Source organism: Salvelinus sp. IW2-2015, linkage group LG20 (genome assembly GCF_002910315.2).
Source record: "Salvelinus sp. IW2-2015 linkage group LG20, ASM291031v2, whole genome shotgun sequence".
Classification (NCBI taxonomy): Eukaryota; Metazoa; Chordata; class Actinopteri; order Salmoniformes; family Salmonidae; genus Salvelinus; species Salvelinus sp. IW2-2015.
In genome coordinates, this window is record NC_036860.1 from 39,546,066 (window position 1) to 39,562,115 (window position 16,050).

Consider the following 16,050-nt stretch of genomic DNA (forward strand, 5'->3'; position numbering starts at 1 on the left):
GCATGTTCCTTAATTGTTCATGGTTAATTGAACAAGCATGGGAAACAGTGTTTAAACCCTTTACAATGAAGATCTGTGAAGTTATTTGGATTTTAAGAATTATTTTTTGAAAGACAGGGTCCTGAAAAAGGGACGTTTCTTTTTTTGCTGAGTTTATGTATGCGGATGACTCAACAATATACACGTCAGCCACCACAGCAACTGAATTGACTGCAACACTTCACAAAGAACTGCAGTTAGTTTCAGAATTGGTGGCAAGGAATAAGTTTATCCTAAATATTTCAAAAACTAAAAGCATTGTATCTGAGATAAATCATTCACTAAACCCTAAACCTCAACTAAATCTTGTAATGAATAATGTGTAAATTGAGCAAGTTGAGGAGACTAAACTGCTTGGAGTAACCCTGGATTGTAAACTGTCGTGGTCAAAACATATTGATACAACAGTAGCTAGGATGGAGAGAAGTCTGCCCATAATAAAGATCTGCTCTGCATTCTTAACAGCACTATCAACAAGGCAGGTCCTACAGGCCCTAGTTTTGTCACACCTGGACTACTGTTCAGACGTGTGGTCAGGTGCCACAAAGAGGGACTTAGGAAAATTGGAATTGGCTCAGAACAGGGCAGCATGGCTGGCCCTTGGATGTACACAGAGAGCTAACATTAATAATATGCATGTCAATCTCTCCTGGCTCAAAGTGGAGGAGAGATTCACTTCATCGCTACTTGTATTTGTGAGAAGTTGAATGTTGAATGCACCAAGCTGTCTATTTGAACTGCTGGCACACAGCTCGGACACCCATGCATACCCCACAAGACAAGCCCCCAAAGGTATCTTCACAGTCCCCAAGTCCAGAACAGACTATGGGAGGTACACAGTACTACATAGAGCCATGACTACATGGAACTCTATTCCACATCAAGTAACTCATGCAAGCACTAACATTTAATTTAAAAAACAGACAGACAGGCACAGACACATGCATACATACACACGATAACATATGCACTATACACACACGTACACATGGATTTTGTGTTGTAGATACAGTGGCTTGCGAAAGTATTCACCCCCGTTGACATTTTTCCTATTTTGTTGCTTTACAACCTGGAATTAAAATAGATTTTTGGGGGRTTTGTATCATTTCATTTACACAACATGCCTACCACTTTGAAGATGCAAAATATTTTTAATTGTGAAACAAATAAGAAATAAGACAAAAAAACGGAAAACTTCAGCGTGCATAACTATTCATCCCCCCATAGTCAATGCTTTGTAGAGCCACCTTTTGCAGCAATTASAGCTGCAAGTCTCTTGGGGTATGTCTCTATAAGCTTGGCACATCTAGCCACTGGGATTTTTGGCCATTCTTCAAGGCAAAACTGCTCCAGCTCCTTCAAGTTGGATGGGTTCCGCTGGTGTACAGCAATCTTTAAGTCATACCACAGATTCTCAATTGGATTGAGGTCTGGGCTTTGACTGGGCCTTTCCAAGACATTTAAATGTTTCCCTTTAATCCACTCGAGTGTTGCTTTAGCATTATGCTTAGAGTCATTGTCCTGCTGGAAGGTGAACCTCCGTTCCAGTCTCAAATCTCTGGAAGACTGAAACAGGTTTCCCTCAAAAATATCCCCACAGCATGATGCTGCCACCACCATGCTTCACTGTGGGGATGGTGTTCTCGGGGTGATGAAAGGTGTTGGGTTTGTGCCAGACATATCGTTTACCTTGATGGCCAAAAATCTAAATTTTWGTCTCATCTGACCAGAGTACCTTCTTCCTTATGTTTGGGGAGTCTCCCACATGCCTTTTGGTGAATAGCAAACATGTTTGCATATTTCTTTCTTGAAGCAATGGCTTTTTTCTTGCCAGTCTTCCGTAAAGCCCAGCTATGTGGAGTATACGGCTTAAAGTGGTCCTATGGACAGATACTCCAATCTCCTCTGTGGAGCTTTGCAGCTCCTTCACGGTTATCTTTCATCTCTTTGCTGCCTCTCTGATTAATGCCCTCCTTGCCTGGTCTGTGAGTTTTGGTGGGCGGCCCTCTCTTGGCAGCTTTGTTGTGGTGCCATATTCTTTCCATTTTTTAATAATGGATTAAAATGGTGCTCTGTGGGATGTTCAATGTTTCAGATATTTTTTTATAACCCAACCCTGATCTGTACTTCTCCACAACTTTGTCCCTGACCTGTTTGGAGAGCTCCTTGGTCTTCATGGTGCCGCTTGCTTGGTGGTGCCCCTTGCTTAGTGGTGTTGCAGACTCTGGGGCCTTTCAGAACAGGTGTATATATACTGAGATCATGTGACAGATCATGTGACACTTAGATTGCACACAGGTGGACTTTATTTAACTAATTCTGTGACTTCTGAAGGTAATTGGTTGCACCAGATCTTATTTAGGGGCTTCATATAGCAAAGGGGTGAATATATATGCACGCACAACTTTTCATTTTTATTTATTTTTTGAATTTTTTTAAACAAGTATTTTTTTTCATTTCACTTCACCAATTTGGACTATTTTGTGTATGTCCATTACATGAAATCCAAATAAAAATCAATTTAAATTACAGGTTGTAATGCAACAAAATAGGAAAAATGGCAAGGGGGGATGAATACTTTTGCAAGGCACGGTATGTAGTAGTAGAGTAGGGGCCCGAGGGCACACACGTATTATGTTGTGAAATCTGTTGTGAATGTATTGTAATGTTTTTAAAAAKGTATAATTGCCTTCATTTTGCTGGACCCCAGTAAGAATAGTTGCTGTCTTGGCAGCAGCTAATGGGGATCCATAATAAATACAAATACAAGTTGTGGGATGGACGGACAGAGTTTGTGACATTAGAGAGGAGATCAGCTGTACCTGCTAAAATATGACATACAGCCTAGTATCACATAACTCTGAGGCTGTAAAGCTATGTATCAGAATGTACCTGCCTAGGTTACATTTAAAGCCTGCACCCTCTGTGACATCTAGGAAGATTTTAATCCACTTAACCCCAACATTTCTCTAAGTTTTCGCCATCATTGTGAAGCCCTAGTTATTATTTTGCTTTGACAAAGTCATTTCTCTAGATTATTATTTAGTGTGATTAGTGATTCATTTACCTCTGTCCCTCATTTTAAGGTCAACCCTGCTACGTGAACTCCCATTTGAATATGGTGAAAATAAACTATACCTTTTTTAATATTTTTTCCAAAAGCAACATGAAACAGCTAATAGTCAAATCATAGTGTAAAAATAGGTGAGCTGGTTCTACTCTTTTTGGCCATTTCCTGTGTTTTGTGGTGGAAAACTGAGCGGGTCAAGCCTAACACATCAACCCTGTTACCCATAGATAGACAGGCTGATTTAAGATGAAATCGTCAACCCTGTTACTGTCAACCCTGTTACGGTCACTTAATATGCACTTGCTGTAGTATTTTTTATTTATTTAACCTCTTGAGATGAAGTTACACTTCTCAAAAGGCACCGTGGAACAACCATAAAGCCTATGGCGGAATAAGTTGTTATCACCTTATAATAACACCCTGCTCCCAGATGTAAATAAACTATTAGCTACCCAAACCAGTGGTCAGAATGACATCACAGGGCTGGAAAAGGCATAAGACAGGTGACCCAGTTGCAGTATGAAATATATATAAAACTGTGAACAATTAACTTCACTGCGCCTTGTTCACCACTGTATTCTCCCTGCGTATAAGCATGATTGTATCTGTGAGAACGCCAATTTTAATAAGGCCAAGAAGGGAAAGGCTCTTCCTTTTCCAAATTCCTCAGGCCGCCTTGGAGGAAGTTGTGCTCTGGGTTCTGATAAGAGATGCGTGCTCGCAATTCAACCCCTCCCTCCCTCACAGCGCCAGGAAGTCGGAGGAGTGTGTTTAGGGGCCTGGGAAAATGGCGGTACGTGCTTTAGCCCTGACGCAATCCTTGCCTCCCCCCCCGAGTGGCGTCCCAGCGCGCACCGCGCACCGCGCACCGCACACACTACACACCCACTCTTCGTAGCAGTCTCCTAAGTCCTACCACTATATGGGCCTCCAGGCCTAGAGCTGTCTTTTGCCATGTCTCTTCATAAGTGGATAGACACGAGAAAAGCGTCTCAGTGTGATATGGTAACATCTCTCTGCTCTGACAGCTTACATGGTTCTGATCTCCACAACATCCTCCAGAGGACCAAGCCTTAGACTCGACAGCCTCAGTGGAATGCAAATACAGCTGCTTTTTACTGGGATGGCAAGTGTCAAGTGAGGTGTAAAAGTGGTATGAAAACCTCAAATGTCTGTGAAGTTATGTTGAGAACTGTAACACTAGACACGTGGAGTGCTAGGGATGATATGACTTTGGGTGGTTACTGTGGCCTAGTTAGATTACAACACAATGGATGTGTTCTAGTGAATGGCCAACATATGTCCTCTGAATGACTGTAAACAAGGACATTTTTATGAGGAAAAGACAGGAAAGACCAAAAGATAGAACTGACCTCCATTTTCTGTTCTTAAATCAGAGAATATAGATGTTTGATGAATCGCAAACAACAGTGATATCCAGCAGTTGGTCATCTATCATGTTTCTGTTCTGTTAGGTATTTTGTGTATGACCCAAGAGTGTCACTCGGTCAGCAAATCAGAGTTAATATGGAAAAAGTAACAATGGCTCTATAACAATGGCAATCAGAGAGCACCTGGTGATTGTTACACAATAACTTATCCCCCTTAACCATCTATACCAGCGCTGGCTTGTCTCATTCCATTACTCCCCGGCCAAAGTTGGCAGGTAGAATTGCATTAGGTCATAGGTATAATTGTTCCTGTGCTCTGTTGCTCTTGGTTGCTAACAACAGTGTCTGTGTGATCCATTCATGCCAATGGGGAAATGAGTTGGAGGGATTTTCGCTGCTATAGTTAGAGAACTTTCAGATTGCAGAAAGTATAATTGGTGAATTAAGGTCTTCTAGGAAATACTAGACACCACAATGAACCGGTCAATCTCTACTGAACCTTTTTAGAGAACCATCTGGAAACGAGCCCAACTTAGGGGTCTGCTCACTTTGAATCATGTTGATTGCATTGAAATACTTGGCATTTAATGGTCAAGTAGAACTATGCACATGATAAGATGCCAAATCTTAAAATGGTGAAATACAACAGTTAGTTGATTAGAGACCAAATACTCTAATCCATTGCAATGATTGAGTGACTTTGTTCAGTCTGGTTCCTCTGAAAAGCTAACACCAWKGGAAAAAGACTTATTGGAAAACAACAGATGTGCTAGGCATTTTATCTCTGATTCCAAAGTAGCTGGTTTTCTATCATAACTCCTAAGTTCATCAAATATTGCAGCCTGAACCCATTGCCTACGGCCTAGGAATATATATGGAGCAGGAAACAAATACAGTATATTACACACTAACATTACACACTAACACTAACATCACTGAAATTAATTTAAACAATTGACTGGCACCTGCATGAAGAATTCAATATAACACACTCCCACATAACACTCAACCTACAGGCCAGAAATAAAAATATTAATGAAGTACTCTGTAGGCGTAAATTCTTAAGATGTCATTTGATTATTTTATATGGACATTTTTTATTAATTTTCTTAATTTTAGAGTAAACTAAGAAACTTAACTTTCGAATCTATGACAAAACATCTAGGCTATTTAAACAAGTATTTATTAAATTATTTGATATAAAATAATACATTTTAAGTATCATATTTATGTACTCACTTTCCTTGACAAAATGTTGAATATTCACACTGTCTTTACTGATCCTACTCAAACAATCAACCACTTATTTTTTTCATTAGAGCTCACTGAAGAACACCAAGGATTTTATTAACATTATAGTCATTTATTTAGCAGACAGTCTTATCCAGAGTGATTTACAGTAGTGAGTGCATTTATTTTCATACTGGTCCCTTGTGGGAATCAAACCCACAACCCTGATGTTGCACACACATGCGTTACCAACTAAGCCACAGTGAACCCTTTCAAGTTCCTTGAAAGTCAAACTATTCCTTTTGAATCTATATGACAAAACATCTAGGCTAGTTAAATAAGTATTTTTAAAAGCCTGTTGCAAAACTATAGTCTAGAGCATGCATTAGACTAAAGGGCTGATGATCATGTGGTGGTGCAGCACATCACCTTACATCATCTGAACTCCTCACCTCATTTTGAGCATCACATGAACCTCACAGCTGACACCCTATCAGGTTAGTAGTGGCTCTCTGAATATGTTAATACATGTAAGTTTATATTTGTCGGAGTCCTAGAATTTSTATTGTAGTACTAAAGTTCATAGAAGAAAAGTTGTTACTTACTTGTAATCAACATGGTGCTGTAATGTTGTCAGATAAAATGTGATATTTAGTCTCGTTTTATTCTTGTTAAGAATGAGCAAACTTATCAAACTTGATGTTGAATAATAAAAACACATAAAAACAATAAAAATCTAATCAAATATTGAAGGCAAGTTCAGCTGTCTTGATCATATTGGCCATCATAGTGAAATCAGTACAAACATTTCCACTTTCCAGTCGCCCTCCCCTCCACTGGACCATACCAACTGCACTTAATGCTCACTCCAGGAGGGAGGCTTCTAAAATTACATAATGGATGACCAAGGCATGCCAGGGTATTTATAAAGTATTTCAGAATTCAGATAACTTTCTCTACTGTGACAACTAATACAATTGTAACATCTGATATAAAATAATTCATTTTAAATTAGCTAATGTATTCCCCCCCCCCCACACCACCACCCTTAAGAGAGTGTGGTTGATCCCATGACATTGCCCTGTTGGTATTAGACTAGACTGGAGTGACCAGAAAGAGATTTCCAAACCTCAGACTCTGGCCTTGAGGCCATTTTTGCCCCTTTGTAGTCAGACTTGACAGTTAAAATTAGATGTAGCAGACAATCAGCCTATCACGGTAAACAAGGAAACTCTCAAAGACAGTCAGGCCAAGAACATGATGAAATTCCCTCCACACAGGCTTCATAATAATCATGTATTTTTTATATAATACAGTACAATATTTGGACTTTATGTAACTATTCCTTCCAATATCCAGATGCCACATTTCTTACACATTTATGTTCTCACTTTTTTTGACAAAGTGGTGAATATTGACTCTATCTTTACTAATCCTACTCAAACAATCAACCAGTTATTTATGTCATTTGAACTCACTCAATAACATTTTCATGGATTTCATAAATATCATAGTCATTCAGCAGACAGTCTTATCCAGAGTGACTTACAGTAGTGAGTGCATACATTTTCATACTGGTCCCTCATGGGAATCGAACCCACAACCCTAATGTTGAACACACCACACTCTACCGACTGAGCCACAGGGAACCCTTCCATGTTCCTTGAAAGTCAAATAATTCCTATGGTACAATACCTTATCTCTAAAACCTGCAGCCCACACTTATATGTGGTCTGACTTTCTCCTGTAGCTGCTATCAGCATCCTGTAAAAGGCAGCCGCTGTTTAAAAGCAGAAATGGCACATTTAGTTCAAATCAAAAGAACAAGAGGATAGTAACTCTAATGACTACCCTTAAACCACTGTGGATGATGACAAAAACCTGCAGTGCTAATAGCCCTCGTCAAGGCTTCATCAGGATTCATTCCTAGGTAAGCCATTAGCGGTAATAGGTTCCATTTACAACGTAGGTGTTTGATTAGGCTCTTTTAAATGTGAAAACCCCTTGAGAGGTCCACCGCTTTGCTGCATTAATTCACAGTTGAACGAAAGATGGAAAGAAATGAAAACAACTAATGACTTTTACACAAGAGTGAAGTACAGGACCCATGGTCCCCTTGGCAACCTTCCTGGAGCGCTTAGCTCAAGTTTATAATAAAACCTGGAAATAGGCATTCTTGGCTGTTACTGGGAATGAGATGTTTTTCTTGGATGACCCTAGCCCAAGATTCTGGTTTATGTGCATGATGTCATAGTCCATCATAATGCCAACCAAAGTTTTGTTATTTTTCCTGCAGATTTCAAAACAGCTTCTGCTTCATGTCTATGTAATAAAGTCATTATTTTATAATACACTTTTGAAGACAAATGTTGACTACGGTAATTGTCACAATTGACCAAATATTTTATCTTGGCACAATTATAAAGTTTTTCTGTTTGGGTTAGCTGGTGRATTCATCAAAGCTACTGGCTCCTTCTGGTCCCTTGAGGGTCCCACACTAGTTTTGAGTGAGTTAATTTTGCGGGGCGGGGGTGTGCACTGCAGCACTACTCCCCAAGCAAAGGCTTCCGCTCTGACAAGCCCCTTATTCCAAATGGTTTAACTCCAAATGATGTAAAGCACTGTCCTTCCATCACACAATCTGCTTTAATTCTATACCTATATAAAAACAATTTAGCAGCTGTTGAATAGTTTGAGTTCTATGGATGTTATAAAACTTGTTGCTATGTAAGAGATTATGACTTCTGGGTTTTCCTCCTCAGGATCACAACTCCTAAATGCTGAAGTGATAGTGATCAGCAAGGATGAAATGATCGCTGCTGTTAATATCTACGTTTCTCTACCTCTCCCATCAAATCAAACTTAACCATGACGACAGATGTTTTTCTACTCACTGTTGCTTCATGGGCAGTCAGCCTGCCTTACGATAAATACACAACATCACAAAGAAATTGCCATACGGAGACATGAAACTATGCTGAAACTACAGAAACCACACAACAAAGAAGATCATTCCACGTCATCTCACTTTACGATATGAGCTTGGACAGGTTGGCTGAAAATGGCCAGGCTATAGCCAAATGGGTCTATATATCAAAGACACACATCCAGAGGTCCAATGGCATCTCTCTCCAGTTCATCATTCTTAGAAATGACATCATCTGTGTTCAAATCTTTGTGTTGATGAAATTATGTTACTTCAACAGCTGTGGTGGCAGACCGGCCAGCAGCCATCCAGTCTGTTCTACTGGATGGTTTTTATTTATAACTGAACTATTTACAATGACTGTGATTAATGCTAATGGCCAAGCCTCTCTATTGGAAACAGTCAGATCCATCCACCAAGACTGATCCAAAGCAACACTAGCGCCATGTGGACTGTGGTTATGTTTAATACAAAGTGACATATGTCCTAGTGTTGTAAGAAGGACAAAGGGACAGCCGTGTGTGTGTTAACCTAGTATGAAAGTTGCCCCATCCTCGTTTGTTTGCTAGGCCATAAAGCTGAGAGGCTCACTTAGGCTTGACCTCTGCTCTTGGCAGCCGCTGCACTGCTGGCCCCTGGTCACTGTTTTGTAAGGTTATGCAAGAACACACATCCTTTTCCTGAGTAAGAGGAGGATGGTGTCAGAAAAGGAAGAATTCAGGTCAGAGTGTGTGTGTGTGTGTGTGAGACTGTGTTTGTGCGTGTTACTGTGTGTGTGTTTGTGTGGTGGAGGGTATGTGAGGATGTGTCATGTGTTTACTCTCATGGACTTTGTTTCTATTTGAGTATACCGTATGCACTTGTGATTGTGTGTGTTTCTCTCTATGTGTGTATTTCTGTGTCTGTAATCTGAGTCCAGCCTCTGAGTCTTTGGGCTGGTATTTCCGTTGATGTAGGAAGCATTCTTTCTGTCCCTAGAACTGTGTGTCCCTCCCCTTCTACTCACCGGCACTGCAGCTCCAGCTTGCCATCTAGCCTCTGTGTACAAATCAACCTGTCCTGAACACACTGGGCGCCTCTGTACTGGAACCAGGAAACGCTGAGCACAATCACTGACCACCTCCTCCTCGCTCAAAATAACTTCTAATTTTAGCAGAAATACTTTATCAAAAGCTATGATGATAATAATAAAACTACAGTATTTTGGCCTCTTTGTGTACCCTTTAGGGACAGAGACAGAGGGACAGAGGTGGCAGTGTGGAATGAAAATAACCTGTGAAAATAATTAAAGCATTTGACATGAAAATTGGTAAAAGCATACCGGTAGCTGACATCTATACCAAACCCATGAAAAGGCCTTGGCCCTGCCGTGCCCTGACATGGTCTGAATGTTATTGTATAATAGTGGTGTAGAGTTAGTAGAGTTGTCAATGCCTGTTTGTCTCTTGGTGCACTGAATATAATTGCCATAGAGCTCAGAGCTTAGGTTACAGTAGGCCAGAGTCTGTCACAGGCCAAGCGACAGGACTAGCCCCTGAAAGGAGCCTCTGATGAGCTACATAATCAATTAAGTGGGGATATGATAAGAGCTGTGCTTTATTAGTTAGAAAGTATTAGTTGCTTTATTACTTAGAAATGATCTGGGGTGCAGAGTAATGGCGCATCCATGTACAGTTCATTTGGAAGGCATCTTCATTGGGACACCTATGGCTGCTATGTTCTCTGGCAACATATCTGTGTCTATTTCCCTTCTCATACCTCAGCTATTAAATTGGAGTTTAGGGAACACAGTTCTATTTCATATATCTGATAATGGCACTGGAGGGGATGGCTGCTGTTTTACGGGCTCCTAACCAACTGTGCTATTTTGTGTGTTTTTTTCGCATTGTTTGTAACTTATTTTGTACATACTATTGCTGCTACTGTATCTTATGACCAAAAAGAGCTTCTGGATATCAGAACAGTGATTACTCACCTCAAACTGGACAAAGATTTTTTCTTTAATGAGTCCGACGCAAATGATTTACTGCTTCTCCGAAACCAGGCCGAAATACATATAATTTGCGTGAAGAAAAGACGGAAATACAGAGGGCTGCCTTGTGATCGGGTTGCCTTGTGAGAATTCGTTGGCGAGAGGGTAACCCGCCTCTACCATCCGTTCTATTGGCCAACGTGCAATTACTGGAGAATAAAATGGATGATCTCCGTTTGGGACTATCATATAAACGGGTTATTAAAAACTGTAATATCTTATGTTTCACAGAGTCGTGGCTGAACGACAACATGGATAATATACAGTGCCTTCGGAAAGTATTCAGACCCCTTGACTTTTTCAAAATGTTACGTTACAGCCTTATTTTAAAATGGGTTGAATAAAAATCCTCAGCAATCTACACACAATACCCCATAATGGAAAGCGAAAACAGAAAATACCTTATTACATAAGTATTCAAACCCTTTGCTATGAGACTCGAAATTGACCTCAGTTGCATCCTGTTTCCATTGATCATCCTTGAGATGTTTCTACAACTTGATTGGAGTCCAACTGTGGTAAATTCAATTGATTGGACATGATTTGGAAAGGCACACACCTGTCTATAAAAGGACTCAGTTGACAGTGCATGTCAGAGCAAATACTAAGCCATGAGGTTGAAGGAATTGTCCGTGGAGCTCCGAGACAGGATTATGTTGAGGCAAAGATCTTGGGAAGGGTACCAAAAAATGTCTGCAGCATGGAAGGTCCCCAAGAACACAGTGGCCCCCATCATTCTTAAATGGAAGAAGTTTGGAATCACCAAGACTCTTCCTAGAGCTGGCGGCCCAGGAAACTGAGCAATCGGGAGAGAAGGGCCTTGGTCGGGAAGGTGACCAAGAACCCGATGTTCACTCTGACAGAGCTCTAGAGTTTCTCTGTGTAGATGGGAGAAACTTCCAGAAGGACAACCATCTCTGCAGTACTYCACCAATCAGGCCTTTTTGGTAGAGTGGACAGATGGAAGCCACTCCTCAGTAAAAGTCACACGACAGCCTGCTTAGAGTTTGCCAAAAGGCACCTAAAGGACTCTCAGATGATGAGAAACAAGATTCTCTGGTCTGATGAAACCAAGACTGAACTCTTTGGCCTGAATGCCAAGCGTCACGTCTGGAGGAAACCTGGCACCATCCCTACGTTGATGCATGGTGGTGGCAGTATCATGCTGCCGGGATGTTTTCCAGCGGCAGGGACAAAGTACAGAGAGATCCTTGATGAAAACCTGCTCCAGAGCGCTCAGGACCTCTGACTGGGACACAGGTTCACCTTCCAACAGGACAACGACCCTAACCACACAGCACAGACAACGCAGGAGTGGCTTCGGGACAAGACTCTGAATGTCCTTGAGTGGCCCAGCCAGAGCCCGGGCTTGAACCTGATCGAACATCTCTGGAGAGACCTGAAAATAGCTGTGCAGCAACGCTCCTCATCCGACCTGACAGAGTGTGAGAGGATCTGCAGAGAAGAATGGGAGAAACTCCCCAAATACCAGTTTGCCAAGCTTGTAGCGTCATACCCAAGAAGACTCGATGCTGTAATTGCTGCCAAAGGTGCTTCAACAAAGTACTGAGTATAGGGTCTGAATACTTATGTAAATGTAATATTTACGTTTTTTATTTCGAATACATTTGCAAAAAATGATAAAAAACTGTTTTTGCTTTGTCATCATATGGTATTGTGTGTAGATTGATGAGGGAAACATTTTTAATACATTTTAGAATAAGACTGTAACGTAACAAAATGTGGAAAAAGTCAAGGGGTCTGAAAACTGTCTGAAGGCACTGCACAATTGGCTTGGCTTTCCGTGCATCGGCAGGACAGAACAGCTACGTCTGGTAAGACGAGGGGTGTGGGTGTGTGTCTATTTGTCAATAATAGCTGGTGCGCGAAGCTGTAGACCATCTATATTTTTTGTAGCCACCTATTTACCACCACAAACCGATGCTGGCACTAAGACCACACTCGACGCGCTCTATAAGGCCATAAGTAAAACAATAAAATGCTCATATAGAAGCGGCGCTCCTAGTGGCCGGGGACTTGAATGCAGGCAAACTTAAATCCGTTTTACCTAATATCTACCAGCATGTCACATGTGCAACCAGAAGAATAAAAAAACTCTAGACCTGTCACGCCCTGACCTTAGAGATCCTTATTTATTCTCTATGTTTGGTTAGGTCAGGGTGTGACTTGGGTGGGAAAATCTATGTTTTCTATTTCTTTGATGTTTTGCCGAGTGTGGTTCCCAATCAGAGGCAGCTGTCTATCGTTGTCTCTGACAATCATATATAAGTTGTCATTTTCCGTTTGGGTTTTGTGGGGTGTTGTTTTCTGTTTAGGTTGTTTCCCTGACAGAACTGTGTGCTTTCGTTTTCTCCTGTTGTCATTTTGTTTGAGTGTTTTTGTGAACATTAAAATCATGAACACTGTCCACGCTGCGCTTTGGTCTCATTCCGACGACGAACGTTACAAGACCATCTTTACTCCACACACAAAGAAGCATACAAAGCTCTCCCTCGCCCTCCATTTGGCTTATCTGACCATAATTATATCCTGATTCCTGCTTACAAGGGAAAAGTAAAGCAGGAAGTACCAGTGACTCGCTCAATACAGAAGTGGTCAGATGACAAGGATGCTACGCTATAGGACTGTTTTGCTAGCACAGACTGGAATATGTTCCTGGATTCATCCAATGGCGTCCCCCCAATGGCATCCCCAATTCATCCAACGTCATCCCCACAGTGACCGTACGTATATATCCCAACCAGAAGCCATGGATTACAGGCAACATCCGCACCGAGCTAAAGGCTAGAGGTGCCGCTTTCAAGGAGCGGGACACTAATCCAGACGCTTATAAGAAATCCCGCTATGCCTTCAGACGAACCATCAAACAGGAAAAGCGTCAATGCAGGACTAAGATTGAATCCTACTACACCGACTCTGACGCACGTCGGATGTGGCAGGGCTTGCAAACTATTACGGACTACAAAGGGAAACCCAGCCGTGAGCTGCCCAGTGACGTGAGCCTACCAGACGAGCTAAATGCCTTTTATGCTCGCTTCGAGGCAAGCAACACTGAAGCATGCATGAGAGCACCATCTGCACCGGACGACTGTGTGATCACGCTCTCCATAGCCAATGTGAGCAAGAAATTTAAACAGGCCAACATTCACAAGACCTCGGGGCCATACGCTTTACCAGGACATGTACTCAGAGCATGTGTGGACCAACTGGCAAGTGTCTTCACTGACATTTTGAATTTCTGCCTGACTGAGTCTGTAATACCTACATGTTTCATGCTGACCACCATAGTTCCTGTGCCCAAGAAAGTGAAGGTAACCTGCATAAATGACTACCATCCCTTAGCACTCACGTTTGTAGCCATGAAGTGCTTTGAAAGGCTGGTCATTGCTCACATCAACACCATCATCCCAGAAACTCTAGACCCACTCCAATTCGCATACCGCCCCAACAGATCCACAGACAATCCAATCTCTATTGCACTCCACACTGCCCTTAAACACCTTCTGCAACTGGATCCTGGACTTCCTGATGGGCCACCTCCAGGTGGCAAGGGTAGGCAACAACATATCTGCCACGCTGATCCTCAACACGGAGGCCCCTCAGGGGTGCGTGCTTAGTCTCCTCATGTACTCCATGTTCACCCACGACTGCGTGGCCAAGCACAACTCCAACACCATCATTAAGTTTGCTGACAACACAACAGTGGTAGGCCTGATCACCCACAACGATGAGACAGTCTATTGGGAGGAGGTCAGAGACCTGGCAGTGTGGTGCCAGGACAACAACCTCTCCCTTAACGTGAGCAAGACAAAGGAGCTGATCATGGACTACAGGAAAAGGAGGGCCGAACACGCCCCCATTCACATCGACGGGGCTGTAGTGGATCGGGTCGAGAGTTTCAAGTTCCTTGGTGTCCATATCACCAACAAACTATCATGGTCCAAACACACCAAGACAGTCGTGAAGAGGGCACGACCACACCTTTTCCCCCTCAAGAGACTGAAAAGATTTGGAATGGGTCCCCAGATCCTCAAAAAGTTCAACAGCTGCACCATCGAGAGCATCCTGACCGGTTGCATCACTGCCTGGTATGGCAACTGCTTGGCATTCAACCGTAAGGCGCTCCAGAGGGTAGTACGTACGGCCAGGCACATCCTACCATCCAGGACCTATATACTACTCAACCAAGTCATAGACTATTCTCTCTGCTACTTCACAGCAAGCGGTACCGAGCACCGAGTCTAGGTCCAAACGGCACCTTAACAGCTTCTACCCGCAAGCCATAAGACTGCTGAACAATTAATCGAATGGCCACCCAGGCAATTTACATTACTTTGCTTACACTACTGCTACTCACTGTTTATTATCTCTGCATAGTCACTTTACCCCTACCTCCATGTATAAATTACCTCGACTAACCTGCACATTGACTCTGTACCGGTATCCCCTGTATATAGCCTCGTTATTGTTATTTTATCGTGTTACTTTTTATATATTTTTTTACTTTAGTTTATTTAGTAAATATAGGCCCACGAGCCGCTGAGGCCCCTCATGATGAGCTCCATTTTTTTGTGGCCCCCACCTCCGTTAAAGTTGCCCATCCCTGCCCTAGAGCAATAGCTAGCATTGGACACCACTTAACTGTGACAGTAAGGTCTGCACAAATGTGTGAAGTGAATACTTATTTACTTACTCTATGAAGTGTGTACTTGTTGATGTATTCTGAGGAGTGTGTGCTTCTTGACATACACTTTGCAGTGTGTACTTGTTGACATACTACACAAGGTATGTACACTATAAGGTTGTGTACTTGTTGACAAGGACATACCCTACGATGTGTGTACTTGTTGACATACACTACAAAGTTTGTCCTTGTTTACATACAGCACACTTTGAAGTGTGTACATTTCTTGTTGATGCAGTGTGTTACAATGGAAAGCCTGGGCATCATGCAGGCTGAAGGTCATAATGGTCCCTAGTGGGGTTCTTAGTGTTCCGGAGCCTTCCCGGAGCCTTCCCATCAGGATATCCCAGTTCCAAGCCATCCCACATTCTGTCTCCGAGCCACTGACCCAAAATAGCACCTCTGATCCGTTCAGCTTGTTGTCCATCCATCCAGGAAATGTCAAAGCTATGATGTACATTGGCCTGTTCTCTCTGACCCCTTGTCTTTCTCTGTGTTTACAATGGGCTTAGCTAAAGCCATCATATGGAATTATGCTCTACTGACATGGTCTTTAGTGTCTAAATCCAGAGCTCTGACATTTATTCAAATGGTGTTAGTTTATACCTACTGACTGTTCAGTACCATGATACTAGATATTTAAGCAGTCGCTGATGA

General features: G+C 42.1%; 1 protein-coding gene across 2 annotated transcripts in view; it reads right to left on the reverse strand.

The window, feature by feature from the left end:
* si:dkeyp-23e4.3 (rho GTPase-activating protein 7) overlaps window positions 1–16,050 on the reverse strand; it is a 97,590-nt gene that overhangs the window by 25,171 nt on the left and 56,369 nt on the right. The window contains exon 1 of one of the 2 annotated variants that reach the window (XM_024012808.2): window positions 6,336–6,534. The exons of the other annotated variant lie outside the window; for it this stretch is intronic. Within the exon in view, the coding sequence (XP_023868576.1) occupies window positions 6,336–6,348 (13 nt within the window). The 5' untranslated portion in view covers window positions 6,349–6,534. Of the gene's footprint in view, window positions 1–6,335; window positions 6,535–16,050 lie in introns of those variants that run through there. 2 annotated transcript variants of the gene reach the window in all.